The sequence below is a fragment of the Actinia tenebrosa genome, unplaced genomic scaffold (genome assembly GCF_029948245.1).
Source record: "Actinia tenebrosa isolate PJP-AT-01 unplaced genomic scaffold, QUT_ActTen_1.0 PGA_scaffold13__45_contigs__length_12533684, whole genome shotgun sequence".
Classification (NCBI taxonomy): Eukaryota; Metazoa; Cnidaria; class Anthozoa; order Actiniaria; family Actiniidae; genus Actinia; species Actinia tenebrosa.
In genome coordinates, this window is record NW_028292573.1 from 7,825,834 (window position 1) to 7,843,391 (window position 17,558).

General features: G+C 40.8%; 1 protein-coding gene across 1 annotated transcript in view; it reads left to right on the top strand.

The window, feature by feature from the left end:
* LOC116287021 (pre-mRNA-processing factor 6) overlaps nt 1–16,999 on the top strand; it is a 40,895-nt gene extending 23,896 nt beyond the window's left edge. Inside the window, exons 24-28 of the mRNA XM_089028738.1 lie at nt 6,758–6,825; nt 8,684–8,822; nt 9,962–10,012; nt 10,374–10,449; nt 16,333–16,999. Of these exons, the coding sequence (XP_088884864.1) occupies nt 6,758–6,825; nt 8,684–8,822; nt 9,962–10,012; nt 10,374–10,449; nt 16,333–16,491 (493 nt within the window). The 3' untranslated portion in view covers nt 16,492–16,999. The remainder of the gene's footprint in view (nt 1–6,757; nt 6,826–8,683; nt 8,823–9,961; nt 10,013–10,373; nt 10,450–16,332) is intronic.
* Nucleotides 17,000–17,558: the final 559 nt, after the last annotated feature.

The following is a 17,558-nucleotide window of genomic DNA, read 5'->3' on the forward strand; positions in this document are numbered from 1 at the left end:
TGAAGAGCTATTGGGGTGGCTAGATTTCGCATTTTTCGGATACCGCTTCTCAGCCAATCATTTTGGGTAATTCCCGTAACCATGGAATCCATTGTATTCGCAAAGTGACGTCACTGGAGAGGAAGCCATTTTGGACTTTCGATCACTTCATAATGACATGTAATCAGCACATATTTTGAGTATTCTTAGTTTACTTGATGCTCTTTTTATTAGACCTTGAGATATGAGATTGTCGTATTTATCATTACGTTGAGAGAAGAATTCGAAAACAGTCTGGTTTGTCATATATTGGATCGATTACACATTTCGTAACCAGAAATCCGGAAAAAAATGATTGTAGCCAATCAGAAGCCAATAAATTAATTGATAAAGACAACAGTTTGTTTGCACAAAACATAACTCTGACTATCACCTTACTCGGGTCACAATACCCTCAATGAAATGAGTCACCAAGTGTCATTTGTTATCTTCTTAGTTCATTGGTACTCAAAAAGCTTCACGAGCTTACCATGGGCTTACCTTTGATTGGTTATACAAGAAGGCCATTATTTGATTGAATGTGATTACCATACGCCTCGGCTGCTGCCCGTAAACTATGAAAGCTCTTTCCTGGATTCTAAATCCGACCTATATAATGTGCGACTGTGATGCACCTTTTGTGACTTATGGACGACTTAAAGTATGCTCGAATTGTCTTGAGCAAGAACCTATAGTGACCTCAGTACCTTCTCTCAAGTGTTGTGATAAGCTAATGCGAATACGAGAAGATACTTCTGCATTTTGCAACTCCTGCGGAAAGATAAAAGAGAGGTTAAGCTTGTCGTTTACGGCAAACGTGAAACGTCAGTTGACCATTCAAAAATTCTTTAAAATTAGTGAAAAGGAATCTCAATGATCTCCAAGTAGTAGATAAAAATAAGAATATGTGTTTTTGTCGGGAAGGTTTGCAAAAGGTTAAGTGAAATGTAGGGAAACGATGAAAACGTGGTCACGTTTGCCGTTTGCGGGAAGGAAAAACGGGAATCTTAATCTGCCTATTATTCAACGCCGTACCGTGTGCGACGATGGACTAATATTTTGCTAACGGGGGTCGCAGGAGAACGCCTTACAAGAAAATAAAGTACTTTAGAGAGTGGATGAATCGTATTCAAGGTCGTTATCCCGTGTTTTCAGACGACCCAACGAAGGAAAAAATTAAAGCCAACCTCGAAGAACGGACTCCACAGGGTTTGAAGAAAACCTTGAGGAAGTTAAAGCTAGGACATTATAAGGATAATTCTTACCTTTTATCTGAGATTACAGGAGAGAAAATACCCGAGGTTTCTGTATATACCATGCTCAAAGCCGAGCAGATGTTTGTTCGACTGAATAAGGAGATTCTTTATTATTACCGCCACCCGGTTAGCTCAGTTGGTAAGAGCGTCGGTCTGTTGTGCGGGAGGGAGGTCGTGGTTCAAGCCTCTGCCGGACCAACACTCAGGTCAGGGTCTTAAAATAACTGAGGAGAAGGTGCTGCCTTTGCAATAATATCTGCAAATGGTTAGACCTTCAAGTCTTCTTGGACAAGGACTTTAAACCGTAGGCACTGTCTCCTAACCCTTCCTAACCTACAGTAAAATGGGGGACATAAAAGAACGTAAAAAGACGTAAAAAGAAACCCTGGCAGTGACCATCTTCAGTGCCTACACTTCATACTAACCATCTCTCATGCTTGTAAATTGCATAAAGCAATCTGTCATTCACAACTCCATGTGAAGCGCATTTGATTATATCCACATATTAAAGGGCGCTATAAAAAATCATAATCATTTCATTTTCATCATTTCATTATCCTGACTTGATCTACGAAATATTTTACAAAATAGACCCCAACCACCCCCTCTTGGGATGGATTCCAAGAAAATAGTGCAGGTGGATCTTATGGCATAAGATGAGCATGCGCACTTGGTCTCTTCCTTTTTATGTCGAAGAAACGTTTCGACTCGCTTGTTACTGACACTAATGGAATCTTAAACGAGATTTGGAACCTCTTTCCCGATACCCGAGAATTCTTAACCTGGACGAAGGTCTACCTCGATGAGAAGTACTTTGGGGAAACGCCTGCAGTCAAGAAACCCAAGGACTTAGAAGGCATCGAAAGAAAGTTAAAGGATAGCCTGAACGATGAACGCTTCCTAGACTATGCCAACATCGAACAAGACCTAAAGTATGGAAATCGCGAGGAGATTTTGGAAAGCATTTGTCTTTTGTCGAGAGCCATCGGGGATTGCGATAGAAAGGCAATTTACTATTCTGCCCTACAAGGACTTTTCCTGAAACGCTTGTCCAAGAAAGACAGGGAGGAAATCAAGATGTCCAAGAGTCACAAAAGCTTCTTGATTAGTCTTGGTCGTTTGGTTGAGGATTATCCAAGGTTGAGGCACTGTGAACTGCCTTTGAATTTCTTTTGTGGAAAGCTGGGCGTCATTCGGGCCATTTGTGAGAATTCTGAGGGCTTTTGGGAAGGGGGTTGACTGTTTTACTAACTGGATTTGTCGTTGCAAATAAAACTTCAATAATTTGCATAATTCCTAGACTGACTTAAATTAAATCCCGTCTGGCTTTTCTCAAAACAAATACTTACTAAGCGAGTTTTCTTTGAAGCTCGCTTTTTGCCTGTTTGTATATATTTTTTCTTTCCTACTCGGTTATGTCCTTGACTACCACTTTTTTGTCCCTAATTTCGCTTTTCATTTTCTCGTGCTTATTTTCCTCGGCTAAAATAAGCGAGAATCCTTTGTCATCAATCTCCCTGTCACGTAACGTTTTGCTGGTAAGGTCAGCAATTGTATTACTCTTGTATTTTGCCAGCATCATATTCTGTTCGTGTTTTGAAATTTTCGCGGATAATTTCTTCATGATAGTAGCTGAAATAATTCCACACACAGCCCCAACACCTGCCAAAGGCACCCCTACGGTAACACCTGGTCCTGTTAAGCTTGTAGCGACGCCAGTGCCTGTAAGTGCCACGCTTAAGCTACCAGTAGTTATGGCTACCTTCTAGCCTATGCCTTGCCTGAGAATCTAAGTAAGCCAGTATCAAATTTGCTTTATTTAGACGAAAGTTCTCGGCGTTTATCTCATCAGGAACCGTAGGATATAGCGGTGGAGCAGTCGGTTCTTTAACATCCATTATATACTAATGTACAATGCCTTTGGAAACGACATAGAGGATAAGCATCTACACGACAAGCGTGATTTTTAGATCTTTAGAGCTTTCAAGAAGGCGTTTCCCCATGCGGACTTCGATAAGTTTGAGCCCAGGTCTGATGGTATCTACTACATACCCGCTGGGGAAAGGATGTACAGTAGCGCTGATTTGACCCCTAAGTTAGCTAAACCCCGGAGACCGGAGGAATGGAGACCGCTCTTAGCTACCCATTCTACGATAACAAGAGCGGTACAGATGCGTTTGCAAAGCAGGTTACATCTTTAGAGATTCCTGTGACGAAGTCTAAGACCTTTGACGTGACTGTCAGAGATGTTTTCAAAGAAACTACCATAGCACACACATCGGAGAAAGAGTCAAGAAGATGGTTATCGGCTTCTAACAGGGACGTAGCGTGGGAGAATCAAAGATATTGGGCTAAAGACTGTCCTAACTGCGGTATGTGCCGTAGAGATCACGTCTTTATATGTTTGGAGGGCGGCAGCGACAAGGAAGACTTCGAAAGTGTCCCACAGCCTTTGATGACTACTAAGAGTAAGCACCGACTGCGCAAAGAAGAGCGAATACTGGAACGACCAGGAGACGAATATGAAGGCTCCTCCGAAGGCCGCAAAGCGCAGATAGACTCCGTAGTGAACGGACTATTCTAGGCCTGTTCTAAGATATCTAGGGTCGATGAACGCTCTGCTTTAAGATGTATTGTTTAGTTATGGTTAACTGAGGTACTTCGAGATATCCTCCTAACCTCTACAAAATGCAAAAATGCAAATCTAACCAATATCCAACAAAACAACATTATTCAGCATAGCGCTTAACGACCCTAGATATCTTAGAACTCCAAAAAATAGTCAACCAATATTCAACGATACAACATCATACAGTATAGCTCTCTCGGACCCCAGACATCTTAGGAGTGCGGCAGGGTAAAAAAAAATGAGGTGTCTAAACAATACAACAATATTCAATATGCGATTCAGCGACCCCAGTACTTCCTTAACTTAGCACTTCCAACACGTCGATGCTCCAATACTCACGAGCGCTATCCTTAGTAATCTTTAATCCGTAATTCCTAACGTGGTATATTCTTTCTTCATTAGTTTCTCACGTAGCCGCGTGGGCGCCCAGACGGTAGTCAACCCCTGGTCGTCCCGCACTGTCAGCTTCATACTCTCGCCTATCAGAGTGTCTAGTAGTTCATAGTCCACGATGGCGTAGTTCTTACCCACCTCTAGGTCTCTCCACTTTGTCATCTCGGGGGCTTCTTGCAAAGCGTTTTCGAATTCCTCTTGCGTGATCATTATTACGTATATTTTTAAGATCTAAATGCGCAACCGCCTAGGCAATACAAGAATGCCCTGAGAACTCCTCCTCAAGGAATTCCTCGTTGCAATGAAGGCAGCGTATGTTGTATGTAAGTGGCTCACACTCTACGCAATCGTCAGTGGGTATGCTCGTGGTACAATCCATATACCTAAGGCGGGGCGCGCATGACATCCAGGATGATATCCTTCAGCCAATCTGCCAGTGTAAGCAGCGCAGCAAACCTACGCATGCGTACCTGAGAATCCAATGTTTCTTCCAAATCCAAGACCCTTTTCTCTAGTTGTCTCCAACCCACAGGTTGCGGAGAGATAAAATTCGTGGTAGAAAATCTGTTAGGACCTTTCAGAGGCAAGTTCGACTACATAAGCGTCGTCTACTAAACTTGTTAAAACAGTTGAGGAGGCTGCTGTTATTACCTCACTAGTGGCAGGCATTGGATGGATAGGCAAGAAAGCACTGAAGAAAAAAATTCACGGGAGACCCTAGCAGCAATGTGATGAATTACGTAAAGATGACTGCTGCGGTCTGCTAGCTAGTGGGTAGTTACCCATGGGTTTGTCGTGTCTACCGCATTTATGGTCAGGTAATGCGTAGTACATTACTCTATTTCGCCAGGCTTTAATCTTCTCATCTCTTAGTCTCCACATCCCAGATTCGACCTCTTCTTCTGGCCCATACATCGGGGAGCCCTTCAAACGTCGAATGCTCTCTCGGGTTAGGTACAGGCTATCCGTAGCTACCCTGAGAACTTCATCTACCTCAAACCGCATCAACATGCTTAGTAGATTTATGTGCGCATAAGCAAGCATGCTAGCACGTAAGTGGTGGTACTGTCCACGCGGGGCATCGTAGAAAGATACTATCCAAACCGTAGTAGCTTCTGGAGTGCCGTAGTCAATAACCTCACGTCCGAAATCTCACGTCCGACCAAGCATGGCCGTTATGACGGTAAACAACGATTCAGTAGCTCCGTCGTTTACGTAGGTTTCCCAACGGGCAATGGTCTTTTCTCGCTTAGGGGAAAGATTGCCTCCTCGGTTAGAATCTCTAAAGAATTCTCGCACTAAGTTAGCAACGCAATTACCAGCAGTGCGCATAGGTAGCATCTCTCCAAGGTCGGGATCTTCTATGCGTAGGAGCTCATAGACGACCACAGTCACGGGGTAGGCAACATTGTAGTACAAAGCATCTACCCCAACCAGGGCACCAGGGCGGATATCTCAGAAATTCACCTCGATGATTAATTGGCTCGTAGCTACGCTCTGAAACCCAGCTGCCATTTAACTCTTTAATGAACGTTACCATCAAGTAGTAATTACCTTCGGGCAGGTTCTCTAAGATATCTTCAGCACGCTCATGCGTCATGGTTGTTGCCATCCTCAGAAAAGGTCGTATAACTTAGCTGCATAGATTGCTTCACATTCCTCCATACTCGTCGAACTTCGCGGTTCCTAATGTATATATCACGGTCCATATACACTAGCGAATATTAAACCTAATAAGCAGGCTAAGAGCAGTACAGCAGCACATCAAACTAAAAGGGTCCTAAAAATAACAATTTTCCATACGGTTTCATGGTCTGTCCAGGTTATGTACACATGGTATAGTCGTACTAAGGCACGAATAAGGTATCGCTACATGAGCGCTAAAATATCAGCAGCACATCACACCATGAGTGCTCTAAAGCGATTTCCTCAAAAGTGCAAAATGCCATACGATTTCATGGTCTGTCCACGGTATGTGCTGCTACACTCAACTCACATGTTGATTTTTATGGAGGGAAGAAACCGGAGAGCCCAGAGAAAACCCTCGTGCAAAGGGAGAGAACAACACATCAAATAAACTCAACTCACATATGATCCAGTCTGATCCGGGGCTCGAACCCGGACCACAGCGGTGAGAGGCGAGCGGTAAACCACTACGCCATCCATGCCACCCAGGTTTCCGATTCTCATAAGATGAAAATTCTTTGGCTTTGTCCTCCAAATTGAGCTCCTTTGACGTCACATGCAAGTGGTCTGTTTATAACTTATTTACGACATGATCGCCTTGACGGCAGTTTTTTTCACTTACCCTAAACGTTTTCCTTTCTTTTCGTTTTCTTCCCTTCTTTTTTTTTTCACACTCTGTCTTTTTCCTCCCTTTTTCTCATTTCCATTTTCTCCCTTGTCATCCATCCATTCCTGTTTCCTTTTTGCCCAACCATTTTCTGTCTTTTTTCTTAAGGCTTGAAGCAGTACGTGTTGAGGTTCGAGGAGGCAACAAAGACTTCTCCAAGACTTTAATGGCTAAAGGTATTGTCAAGCTAAACCACATATGTTAGTTGTGTTGTTCTTTAATATGATTGGCTGAACAGTGATCTTCCCCGCACTCTGATTGGTCCTAAAGATGCATTTCAAAGTCTTACAAAATACGTTTAGTATAGTAATTAGCCATTTCGAGGAGGAAGAGTTTATGATAATAAGAAAACTCACGTTTTGGCACTTTTCAAGCTCACAAAGTCGGTACAAAGTTCATGTGAGATGAATAAATTATCTCTGTGAGTGACGTTGAAGCCAGTAAAATGATTCAAGAGCTCACTTGAGATAAATAGATTTTTTTCTCTCAGAAAATCTTAATTTACTTCTCTAATTCCTTGGCAACCAGTTTTATAAAGCTTACTTCTAATTTTCTAAGCTATTTTCGATCTATCTTCAGAAAGAAAACGCACGTTTTGACTCCAAGCTCACAAAGTCGGTACCAAGTTCATGTGAGATGAATAAATTATCTCTGTGAGTGACGTTGAAGCCAGTAAAATGTTTCAAGAGCTCACTTCAGATAAATAGATTTTTTTTCTCACAGAATATCTTAATTTACTTCTTCAACTCATAGAAAACCAGTTTTAGAAAACTCAATTCTAATTTTCTGTGCAATTTATGACTTACATCGAGATAGAAAACACACGTTTTAGCACTTTTGACTCCAAGCTCACAAAGTCGATACAAAGTTCATGGGAAATGAATACATTATCTCTGCGAGTGACGTTGAAGCCAGTAAAATGTCTCAAAACTTTATACCAGATAAATAGATTTTTTTCTCATAGAAAATCTTAGATTACTTTTTTAGTTTATAGAAAACCAGTTTTAGAAAACTTTATTTTAATTTTCTGGACAATTTATGACTTACATTAAGAAAGAAAACACACGTTTCGGCACTTTTGACTCCAAACTCACAAAGTCGGTACAAAGTTCATGTGAGATGAATGAATTATCTCTGTGAGTGACGTCGAAGCCAGTAAAATGTTTCATAACTTTACACCAGATAAATAGATTTTTTCTCATAGAAAATCTTAATTTACTTCTCTAATCCCTTTGCAAACAGTTTTAGAAAACTGAATTACAATTTTCTGAGCTATTTTTGACCTATATCGAGAATGAAAACAAACGTTTTGGCACTTTTGACTCCAAGCTCACAAAGTCGGTACAAAGTTCATGTGAGATGAATAAATTATCTCTGTGAGTGACGTTGAAGCCAGTAAAATGTTTCAAGAGCTCACTTCAGATAAATAGATTTTTTTCTCGCAGAATATCTTAATTTTCTTCTTCAACTCATAGAAAACCAGTTTTAGAAAACTCAATTCTAATTTTCTGTGCAAGTTATGACTTACATCGAGAAAGAAAACGCACGTTTTGGCACTTTTGACTCCAAGCTCACAAATTCGGTACAAAGTTCTTGTGAGATGAATAAATTATCTCTTTGAGTGACGTTGAAGCCAGTAAAATGTTTCAAAACTTCTCACCAGATAAAATTTTTTTTTTCTTAAAGAAAATCTTAATTTACTTCTTCATTTTCTACGCATCTAGTTTTAAAAAACTATTTAATTTTCTGCGCAAGTTATGACTTACATCGAGAAAGAAAACACTCGTTTTGGCACTTTTGACTGCAAGCTTAAATTCGGTACAAAGTTCATGTGAGATGAATAAATTATAAATTTCTCATAGAAAATCTTAATTTACTTCTCTAATCCCTTGGCAAACAGTTTTAGAAAACTGAATTCTAATTTTCTGGGCTATTTTTGATCTATCTTCATAAAGACAACACACGTTTTTGCACTTTTGACTCCAAGCTCACAAAGTCGGTACAAAGTCCTGAAAAATCTGCTTCTAATTTCAGCGTTACAAGAATGTCCTACATCCGGGATAATCTGGTCAGAGGCTATCTTTATGGATCCAAGGCCCCAGCGTAAGACACGTAGCGTCGATGCTCTGAAACGATGTGAACACGACCCTCATGTGCTTCTAGCAGTTGCTAAGTAAGATTGATAACAGAAATATGTATTATTAATGATAAAAGGGTAAATTTTACACCGTAAAAAGGTGAAAAAAAGAAAGAACTTACTGACGTTTCGGACGCTAATCCTTCGTCGGAGTAAAAGCTTCGACGAAGAAGAGTAAAAAACTCCGACGAATAAGGACTAGCGTCCGAAACGTCAGTAAGTTCTTTCTTTTTTTCACCTTTTCATGGTGTAAAATTTACCCTTTTATCACTACTGTTTCATTAGAAACACCGACGCAGCTCACACTAATCTTTAGCTAGTTATCTCTTCTATATATTATTAGGATATTATTAGTGAATATTAGATGGAAATGGGTGAACTTGAAATATGAGGTCGTCCACATGAAGGTAGGGTGACCCCACTGAAAGGTTACCTCTTTTGTTTTTGATGTTCTCTGGGTAAAAAAAAGTCGTCGTTTGCATAGAATATTGAATGGAGTGGTAATGTGTATGAGTGAAAAGTGTCCCCAATGAGTGCGAAAATGCTAGAAAGACGAGGCACATAAATATGATATAGTTTATGTTGGTGTATGATCAAAAAATCACTTTAAACTCCAAAATTCGTCACCATCCTGTTATTCAGCTTCAAAAATCAATACACTTTTTCACATTGGGCGTAATATTTTGCCTATTTCAGACCACGTGTCATTCCCTTGAGTATCATTTCTATGTTTGGATCCAATTAGTATTGGAAATTGCACGATCTCGAGTACAATTTATTTATAGGTACGAGTGATGTTTTGATTTTTTTTTCAAAATTGGATGAGCCTTTTTGAGAACTTTTAAAACATCACGAGTATCTATAAATTCCGAAAAGAGTGTGCGATTTTTTTGTTTACAATACACTCAACAAAATTGAGCAACTTAATTGGGAATCTACAGAGTACAATTTGGGATTTAATTGTACTCCTCGTCCAATAAGAGTCGAGTAATTTTGTCGAGTGTTTCATAAAAGAAAGAATCCTATTCTCAAAGAAATAACACGTGGTCTTAAATCTAGAGAGGTCTGTTGATTAAAAAAATTTTTTTTGCCTTTGTTAATGTAGTAGCACTGTAATATTTTAGATTTATCTCAAATACCTATACATTCTTACTTTATTAATACAATGCTTACAGATTGTTCTGGAGCGAGAGAAAGGTTTCAAAAGCAAGAGACTGGTTCAACAGGTCAGTATATGATATGACAGCATAGCAATTTCAAGCATATTAACATTCAGATTATTTCCCCCTGTCGTTTTAATTGGCTGAGACAACCGCAAATATCTGCCTACAAATAATATTCTGCTCATGCGCATTATTAGCTTCCTCCGTAGACTACCCCATATATTCTCTGTTGGGATCCCTGTGTTAAATTTTATGGCAATCAATCAATTCATCAATCAATCAATGAACTTTATTTATCACGGTAGACGGCTCAGCAAGCTGATTTTTCAATTGAGCTACGCCTGCTATTATCATTAAATCATTAGAGAGGAATAACTCGTTCCACCCTTTCATCTTACTTTATTTGCTCCACTTTGTACATCAGGGCTGTGAAACTCGACCCCGACTTTGGCGATGCCTGGGCGTACTTTTATAGGTTCGAACAACAACATGGAACAGAGGTAATTGTACCACCTCAACCACCTCCATATATACATATACATGGCTAATTGATAAAACGTAGTCGGGTTCAAGAAGGTCATATCATCGAATCTAAGACCAGAAAAGGATTTTGGGTACTCCAAAACGTGTATCATATTTGCATATAGACATGCAAAAATGCACAGTAGAGCAAAGTTGGTTGACCTAGATTAACAACATGCCAAAGCCATGATGCATAAAATGTGCACAGGAAGGGAAAACTGCAATATACATGAAATTAGCATAATTGTTTGTCTTCCCATGCTCCCTTTCGGTCTTAGCCTTGATGGTATAACCTTTTTTTGAACTTGACAACGTTTTTTCAATTAGGTGTATACACCTATTTCAAGTAAACGTAAAGTAAACGTAGGAATGAATTGTGCTTTTGTGTTTTCTAGCTAAAATACAAAAAGTATCGGCACATTTTGAATTCAAAAATCATGCTTCATATTCAAATCTAAAAGTAAACTGTGTTGTTTGGCAGCGTGCTACTCTCTCTCAGATTTAGATTTACGTCCGACAACGTTCTTTTGAAATAGGTGTATAATAGTGTTAAGATCCATCTGAGCGGTGAATGCGGCGCGCAAAACATGAGTGGACAATTTTACATTAACTTATAAATTTCTCGCACGCTGATTGGTTACTTTCTATCATCAATAAGAGGACAGACAGATAAAGCTGACGTCAACGAGCGCGCACTCTTTCCGTTGGTTGTTTTGATCGGTAAAAATGAGAAGTTTTTATCGTTTTTGTTATCGTAAAAAACAAATAGACATCAGTTTTTTATATGTCTGTACTCTTATTGACGATAAATTGCGTCATCACATTGAGTAGTATAGGGGTTGGGGGTCCCAACTCACACGCCACCCCGAAATAACCCGTCTTAAAAGCATACGCCCCGGTTTCATTCGGGTTTTGAGAGCAACGTGGCCCGGGGTTATTCCACCAAGAGATTACGGGATCTTCCCGCCATCCACGACCCATTTGAGACCGTGAATGCAGCCACTAACGAATGCCATTAAATATGCTAACATATATTATGAAGTGTGAACGATGTGAGAGGGAATTCAAAAGGAAGGCTGACCTAACCAAGCACTTGTTAGAAGAGTATATTTTTGCCCATTGTTTCGGCAACCATTTTCGGCTACCTTTTCTACTCTCGTAGACACATTTTGCGTATTTGTGTCCACTGCGCTGGTAGTGTCCGTAGCAAGGTGGAGGCACTTGCAAGTAGCCAAAAACCTTCTACTCCTATATATAGAAGATGGAAGAGCAAAAGAGTATTTCGACTACATTACAAGAGATGGGTATACGAGCAAAGAGTAGGCTACTAGCACATTTGCTGCTGGACAATGCCTGCGACGGAAACCTGCTGCCAGACATATCCAAGTGCGACTACTTGCGGGGCAACGAAGGACCAACCAGTCTGCAGCCGCTGGAAGGATTGCCTCCTTTCGTAGACGATGTGTTTGTCTATGGTTTTGTTTCCGAAGAGAATTTGTATGGAAAGAAGCTGCTTTGTAGGAATGCGAAGGCAATAGTCTCCAAGATATCCATTGCAGCCACGGAGACATTTGGGGTGTTCCTACCAACCAGTATAGTGCACACGTGCAGGCAGGGAAACATAGTAGACCGCGTCTCCCACATGGCAGCCAAGTGGTCCAGTTTGCATGGAGAACCCGCCGCGGTATTCGTAGCCAAAGTAGACACCTCGGAGTTGTCCATAGAAGCCGTACACGAAAACATTTCCAAGTTTGCTAGGCTGCTACAAGCACACGGATATGGAATATACTCCGTGGACTACACACAGGATTTCTCCGGTACTTTGGATAGAGTTGCATTGGTACGTCGTTTGCGACAGCTGGGATACGTGTCGCAGCATAGTGGCGGTTGGCGCAACGGTACGATTTTGGAGAACACGCATGCTGTGGGAGAACATGTTTGCACTTGGATGGAAGACGGCAAACGGACGAAGATATACAACAAAATAGTATCCAACTTCGAAGCCGGAGAAGTGCAGAATCCAGTAGGAGCAAAGCTAGCAGAGTACGTGGATTGTCCCAACGACCACCTGCGTAGAACATTCCTGCACCCAGACGTGCAGAAAAGAGGATGCAGCAGAGTGGAAATATCCATCTACGGCAAAGACTTCTCCAAATCCCACACCAACGCTATTGCGGAGACGCTAGGACATTCCGGATACGTACAACGAATTGGCTAGGAAAGTAGACCGTTCGATACCCAGGAATCCGGAAAGACTACTGGAAGTGTCGGCGCCACACAACAAAGAATGCGTGCAGGCGCTACATATGCATCCGGACGAATACCAATGCTGGAGATACGCCAAAACCACCTACAGAAAAAAAGAAAGGACAATCCTATTCCTCTCCGAAAAATGCTCGGAATGCGTTTTGGAGGGCTGTACGGTGGAGCACGCCACTACTCCGGTCTGGGGACACTTTCTGGAGGAGCAGAAAATAGACTGGACGTCTCCACCACCACTATACCGCAAAATAGGTAGGGAAAAGACTACCAAAGCAAAGAAGAAAGACAGACTGGTGCACGTCTCTACTCCGAAATCCTAGGCCAAATCGACACCCTTTCTACTCCATCTCTGGAATCCTAGAATTTCTCTGCGGTTTCGTATCCTCCGCTGAATGTCTGTAGGAGACTACTTTGGGTGGTTGCATGCGCGCCCAAACGATGGCAGCAATGCACAAGGCGGCAAATAGTACATTGCCGGCTATTTGCCAGTCTATTTTTGTGGATACTTCCTCTACTTCGTCGGACAGATCCTCTGCGTTCTCGAAATCTTCCTGGTCCATCTTGGCTAGCAATTCCTCCTTTGCGTTCTGTAGTTCTTCTCTAGCTTTTTGGAGATCGTCCAAGACTATAGCAAAGGAATCCTGCACTTCTAAGAAATGTTTCTGCAGGTCTGTAGTTGGTGGCTTTTCGGGGATTGCTACCTCCACGCCGTTCTCTCGCTCTATCCTGCGTATCTTTGGTATGCCTATGCCGTACTTTTTGGCTACCTTTTGCAGCCCCACACCATTTCGTCTATCTTCCAACAATCCTGCGATTTCTTCCTCGGATAGTATTTTGGGTGTTGCCATATATATCTACGAATACGGGTTTGGGCATGGGTATTCCATGGGCAAACGCTATGGATCCATAGGGGTATTCCGTGGGTCCATAGGTATATAGATGTATCTCTACATAGCTCTAGGCATAGCCGGCTACATGCTAGGAAAACAAAGGACAACGCAAATACTCCTGGAGATCTTGGAAGGCCTCTACAGACTTCGCATACCGGGTTACGTAGCAACTTTGGCACAACTACCGCGAAGTAGATAGTAGAAGGGTGTCGAAGGTTTTTGGCTACTTGCAAGAGAGGCGTTTCGCAGCCCTTGCTAGGGAGCGGTGTCTTGCCGCGCCCTTGCTACGGGGACACTGTTTCCGGGCCCTTGCTATCCAAAATCTGGGAATTGCTACTATGTGGAGGTGTTCTACAGACATTCCTGGTGTTGCTACCAGCGCAGCGGACACAAAAAAAATACGATTGTGCAAAAATGTGTCTACGAGGAATACCCGTGTGGGAGTAGAAAAGGTAGCCGAAAATGGTTGCCGAAACAATGGGCAAAAATATGCTCTTATAATATATGTTAGCATATTTAATGGCATTCGTTGGTGGCTTCTTTATTTCATTGGGTATTCACGGTCTCAAATGGGTCGTGGATGGCGGGAAGATCCCGTAATCTCTTGGTGGAATAACCCCGGGCCACGTTGCTCTCAAAACCCGAATGAAACCGGGGCGTATGCTTTTAAGACGGGTTATTTCGGGGTGGCGTGTGAGTTGGGACCCCCAACCCCTATACTACTCATTGCCAAAGTAGTATTCGGCTACTCCTCGTGGATCCACACTACTTTGACAATTTGATGACGCAATTTATCGTCAATAAGAAGAGAGACACATAAAAAGCTGATGTCTATTTGTTAAAACGACCGGCCCTAAGCATTTTTGGAGCTTGAAAGAACGATGCAAACGTGGCGGTAAATCGAAATTGTTTTTATTCTTCCTTTCCATATTTCTGCTTCTTGTAAGCACGTATATTATATTTAAGTCAAAAGAAAACAAACAAACAAAACAAAAAAGTTGGGTTGGCCTGGGAATGAGGGCTGGCAGCAAAACAGCTAAACACGCTGCAATTGGTTGAAACAAAATTCACCGCTCAGATTAAATTCAATGGTGCTCAGTGCGTACAAATGGGGATGGGGTGGGAGGGGAGGGGAGGGGTATTGGCGAATATGGGATTTTGAAAAGAGGTAATTATCGATTGCTGTGGTTGAAAAAAAAAAGACAATGAAAGACGAAGGGGGTGGAGGGGAGTGACAAAATCTTCGGCCTTTCTCGTATACTCCCCTCCTCTGTAACATTTAACAATGAATGATATGAGGAAGCACTTTGTTATTGTAAGATCTATCTAGTGCTTCTAAATCCTGAAACATGCCCACCTGTTCGTCAGTTTGTCCGTTCGTCCGTCTTTTTGTCTGTGTCTTTGTCTATTTGCCTATTGATGGCTTTCAACAATTCCCAAGAGAATTAAATAACAAAAGACAAGGCGGCCATGTTGGAGGATATAACAAAAGAATTCATTGACATTTCTTTTGTTACGTTCCTCCAACATGGCCGCCGTGAAAACCATCAATTAAAACTACCTTTCTGTTTTTAAACCAAACCCTTAGTGCGCAAAAGAATTCTTCATTATATTTGACGTCTCGGTTCTCGAATGGATTGAGCAATCTGGCCAGTGATTGGACAGGCTTTTTGACGTGAAATGAGTCGATACAATTTGATTGTTCTATTAAACTGTCACGTTTATTTCATTTCTCACGCTTTGAAAGAGCAATTACCATAGCAACATTTCATTCTCACGTGCATGCTTGTCGTCCTCACATTAATTTCTTCGTGTGAGATTTTGTTTACTTCTTTTTCGATAGAAAAATATGTTGAAACTTCATTAAAAATGCATGCAACAAGGGGTTTTGGTCACGGAAAGTTGTTTACATTTGTTAAATATTTTATAACTCTCGTTTTTCGTGAGTATAATTATTAGTTTTTTAGTTTTCTCATTCTTTTTTCAAATTTTCGTCAAATTTTCCTTTTCTAAATTTATAATTCTTTCGTTTATTCATCCGTTCTCTTCTTGTCTCTCATCTCTCCTCTGTACGTAATTATTATCATCACACCAGGCATTTCTCAGAACGTATTGTTGTTATCAGTCTAGGTGAACAAGTTGTTAACATACGACTAACTCTAAGCACGTACGCTCATTAATACTGAGAATGATACAATGAAGACTTGAATTAGTTTTCCTTAAATGAGTTTTCTTTGGCTGGTATTTGCCACATGGAGGGTATTATTAAACGGAATGTTGTTAGGTGTAATTTGGAGGAGATGAATGGGGAGAAAATTGGAGGGAGCTTTAGTTGAAATTTATTTATTTATTTATTCTTTTTTTTTTTTTTTTTTTTTTTTTTTTTTTTGGTGACGAATTTTAAAAATTTGTAATGAAAAGATAAATGAAAGGAAGTGAAAGTGAAGTAAAGGAGAAAAGGCAAAGAAAAAAAGGAATAGAAAAGAAAATAAATTGGGAAAAGGTAATGAAAAGAAGAAAGAAAGAAGAAAAAAGCCCCGCCCCCCCCGAATTTGGCCCGGTCTTCCACCGACCGCACGCGCACCCCGCCCGCCCCGACCGCCCCTCGCCCGCGAGGACGGCCCCACCAACACCCATAAATAAAAATAGTTGGAAAAAAAAGTGAGTAACATACATATATTCACGTGATTTTTGTCTTCTAATACTTAGGCTCAACTCGAGGCTGTCATCCACAAGTGCTCCCAGGCCGAGCCTCGACATGGTGAACTCTGGTGCGCAGAATCCAAAGCTATCCCAAATTGGAGATTAAAAACTAAAGATATCTTACCACTGGTAGTCAAGTCCTTAAAGCCTATAGACAGAGAATAACCAGGTAGATAATTTATTACTAGGATCCCTGTGGTACTTGAAAAAGAGAATGGATTGAATGCTAGTGTCAGTATGTAAATTTCCAATTTAAGATTCCTGTGCAAAGCCATAAAATACTGGTTGGGCTTCCTGTCTTCAGGTCATTGAATATTCTTACTCTATGCAATTTTACATTCAGTACCTTAAAAAAGCTTTTTATAAGCGAATCATTAAAACCTTGGCTAAAGGATCATTATGCTTTGTACTTTAAATTTTCGGTTCGTTAAACATACATGATAACGAAAATTTTTAAAACACTTTTCCGAAAAAAATTTGTCTTTCACATGTAAAATATTTGACGAGGGAAATTTGAATTTGACAAACAATGCACTGCGCGCCTGGGAACTGCTCTTGTCATGCGCAGAAGACTTGACAGACCAAAAGAAACGCAGGCTCTGGCAACGAAACCCTTATATATTAGTAGATTCCATGTTACTTCCGTATGATAATAAATATGTATTATTGGTGAGCGACGACCGTGCTTTTCTTCGTATTTCTTTCCCTTAGCGGAACTAATCAGACTGAATGCTTTGTTGTCAGTCAAATTTTTATATTGGTGCTTACTTAGTCCATTGCTTTCTTTAATAATGCTTCTTTAAATTGAGTATTCCGACACGTTCTTAGCTTAAAGCGTTAAACTTGGACTAAAAATTATGTCAGTAGTGGAATATAGGAGTGGAAGTGCGTGTGTTTTTCGTCTTTATGGCAGACGTAGCTTTCGTAGGTTTTAGGATTGGATGAAATACGCACGTGAAAATGAGAAGCCATTTTAGTGTTTTGGAGTTCTTTCACTTCACGGTATTTGCTGTAAGTCAATCATTGTAATGACGTGCTGGGTGTGTGTGTGTGTGTGGAAAGAAAAGGAAAGGAAAGGAAAGGAAAGGAAAGGAAAGGAAATTGTGTAAGTCAATTGAAAGAAAGGCATTTGCTGTAAGTCAATCATGGTATTGACATACTGTGTGTGTGTTGAAGGGGAAGGAAAGGAAAGGAAAGGAAAGGAAAGGAAAGGAAATTGTGTATCGTACAAA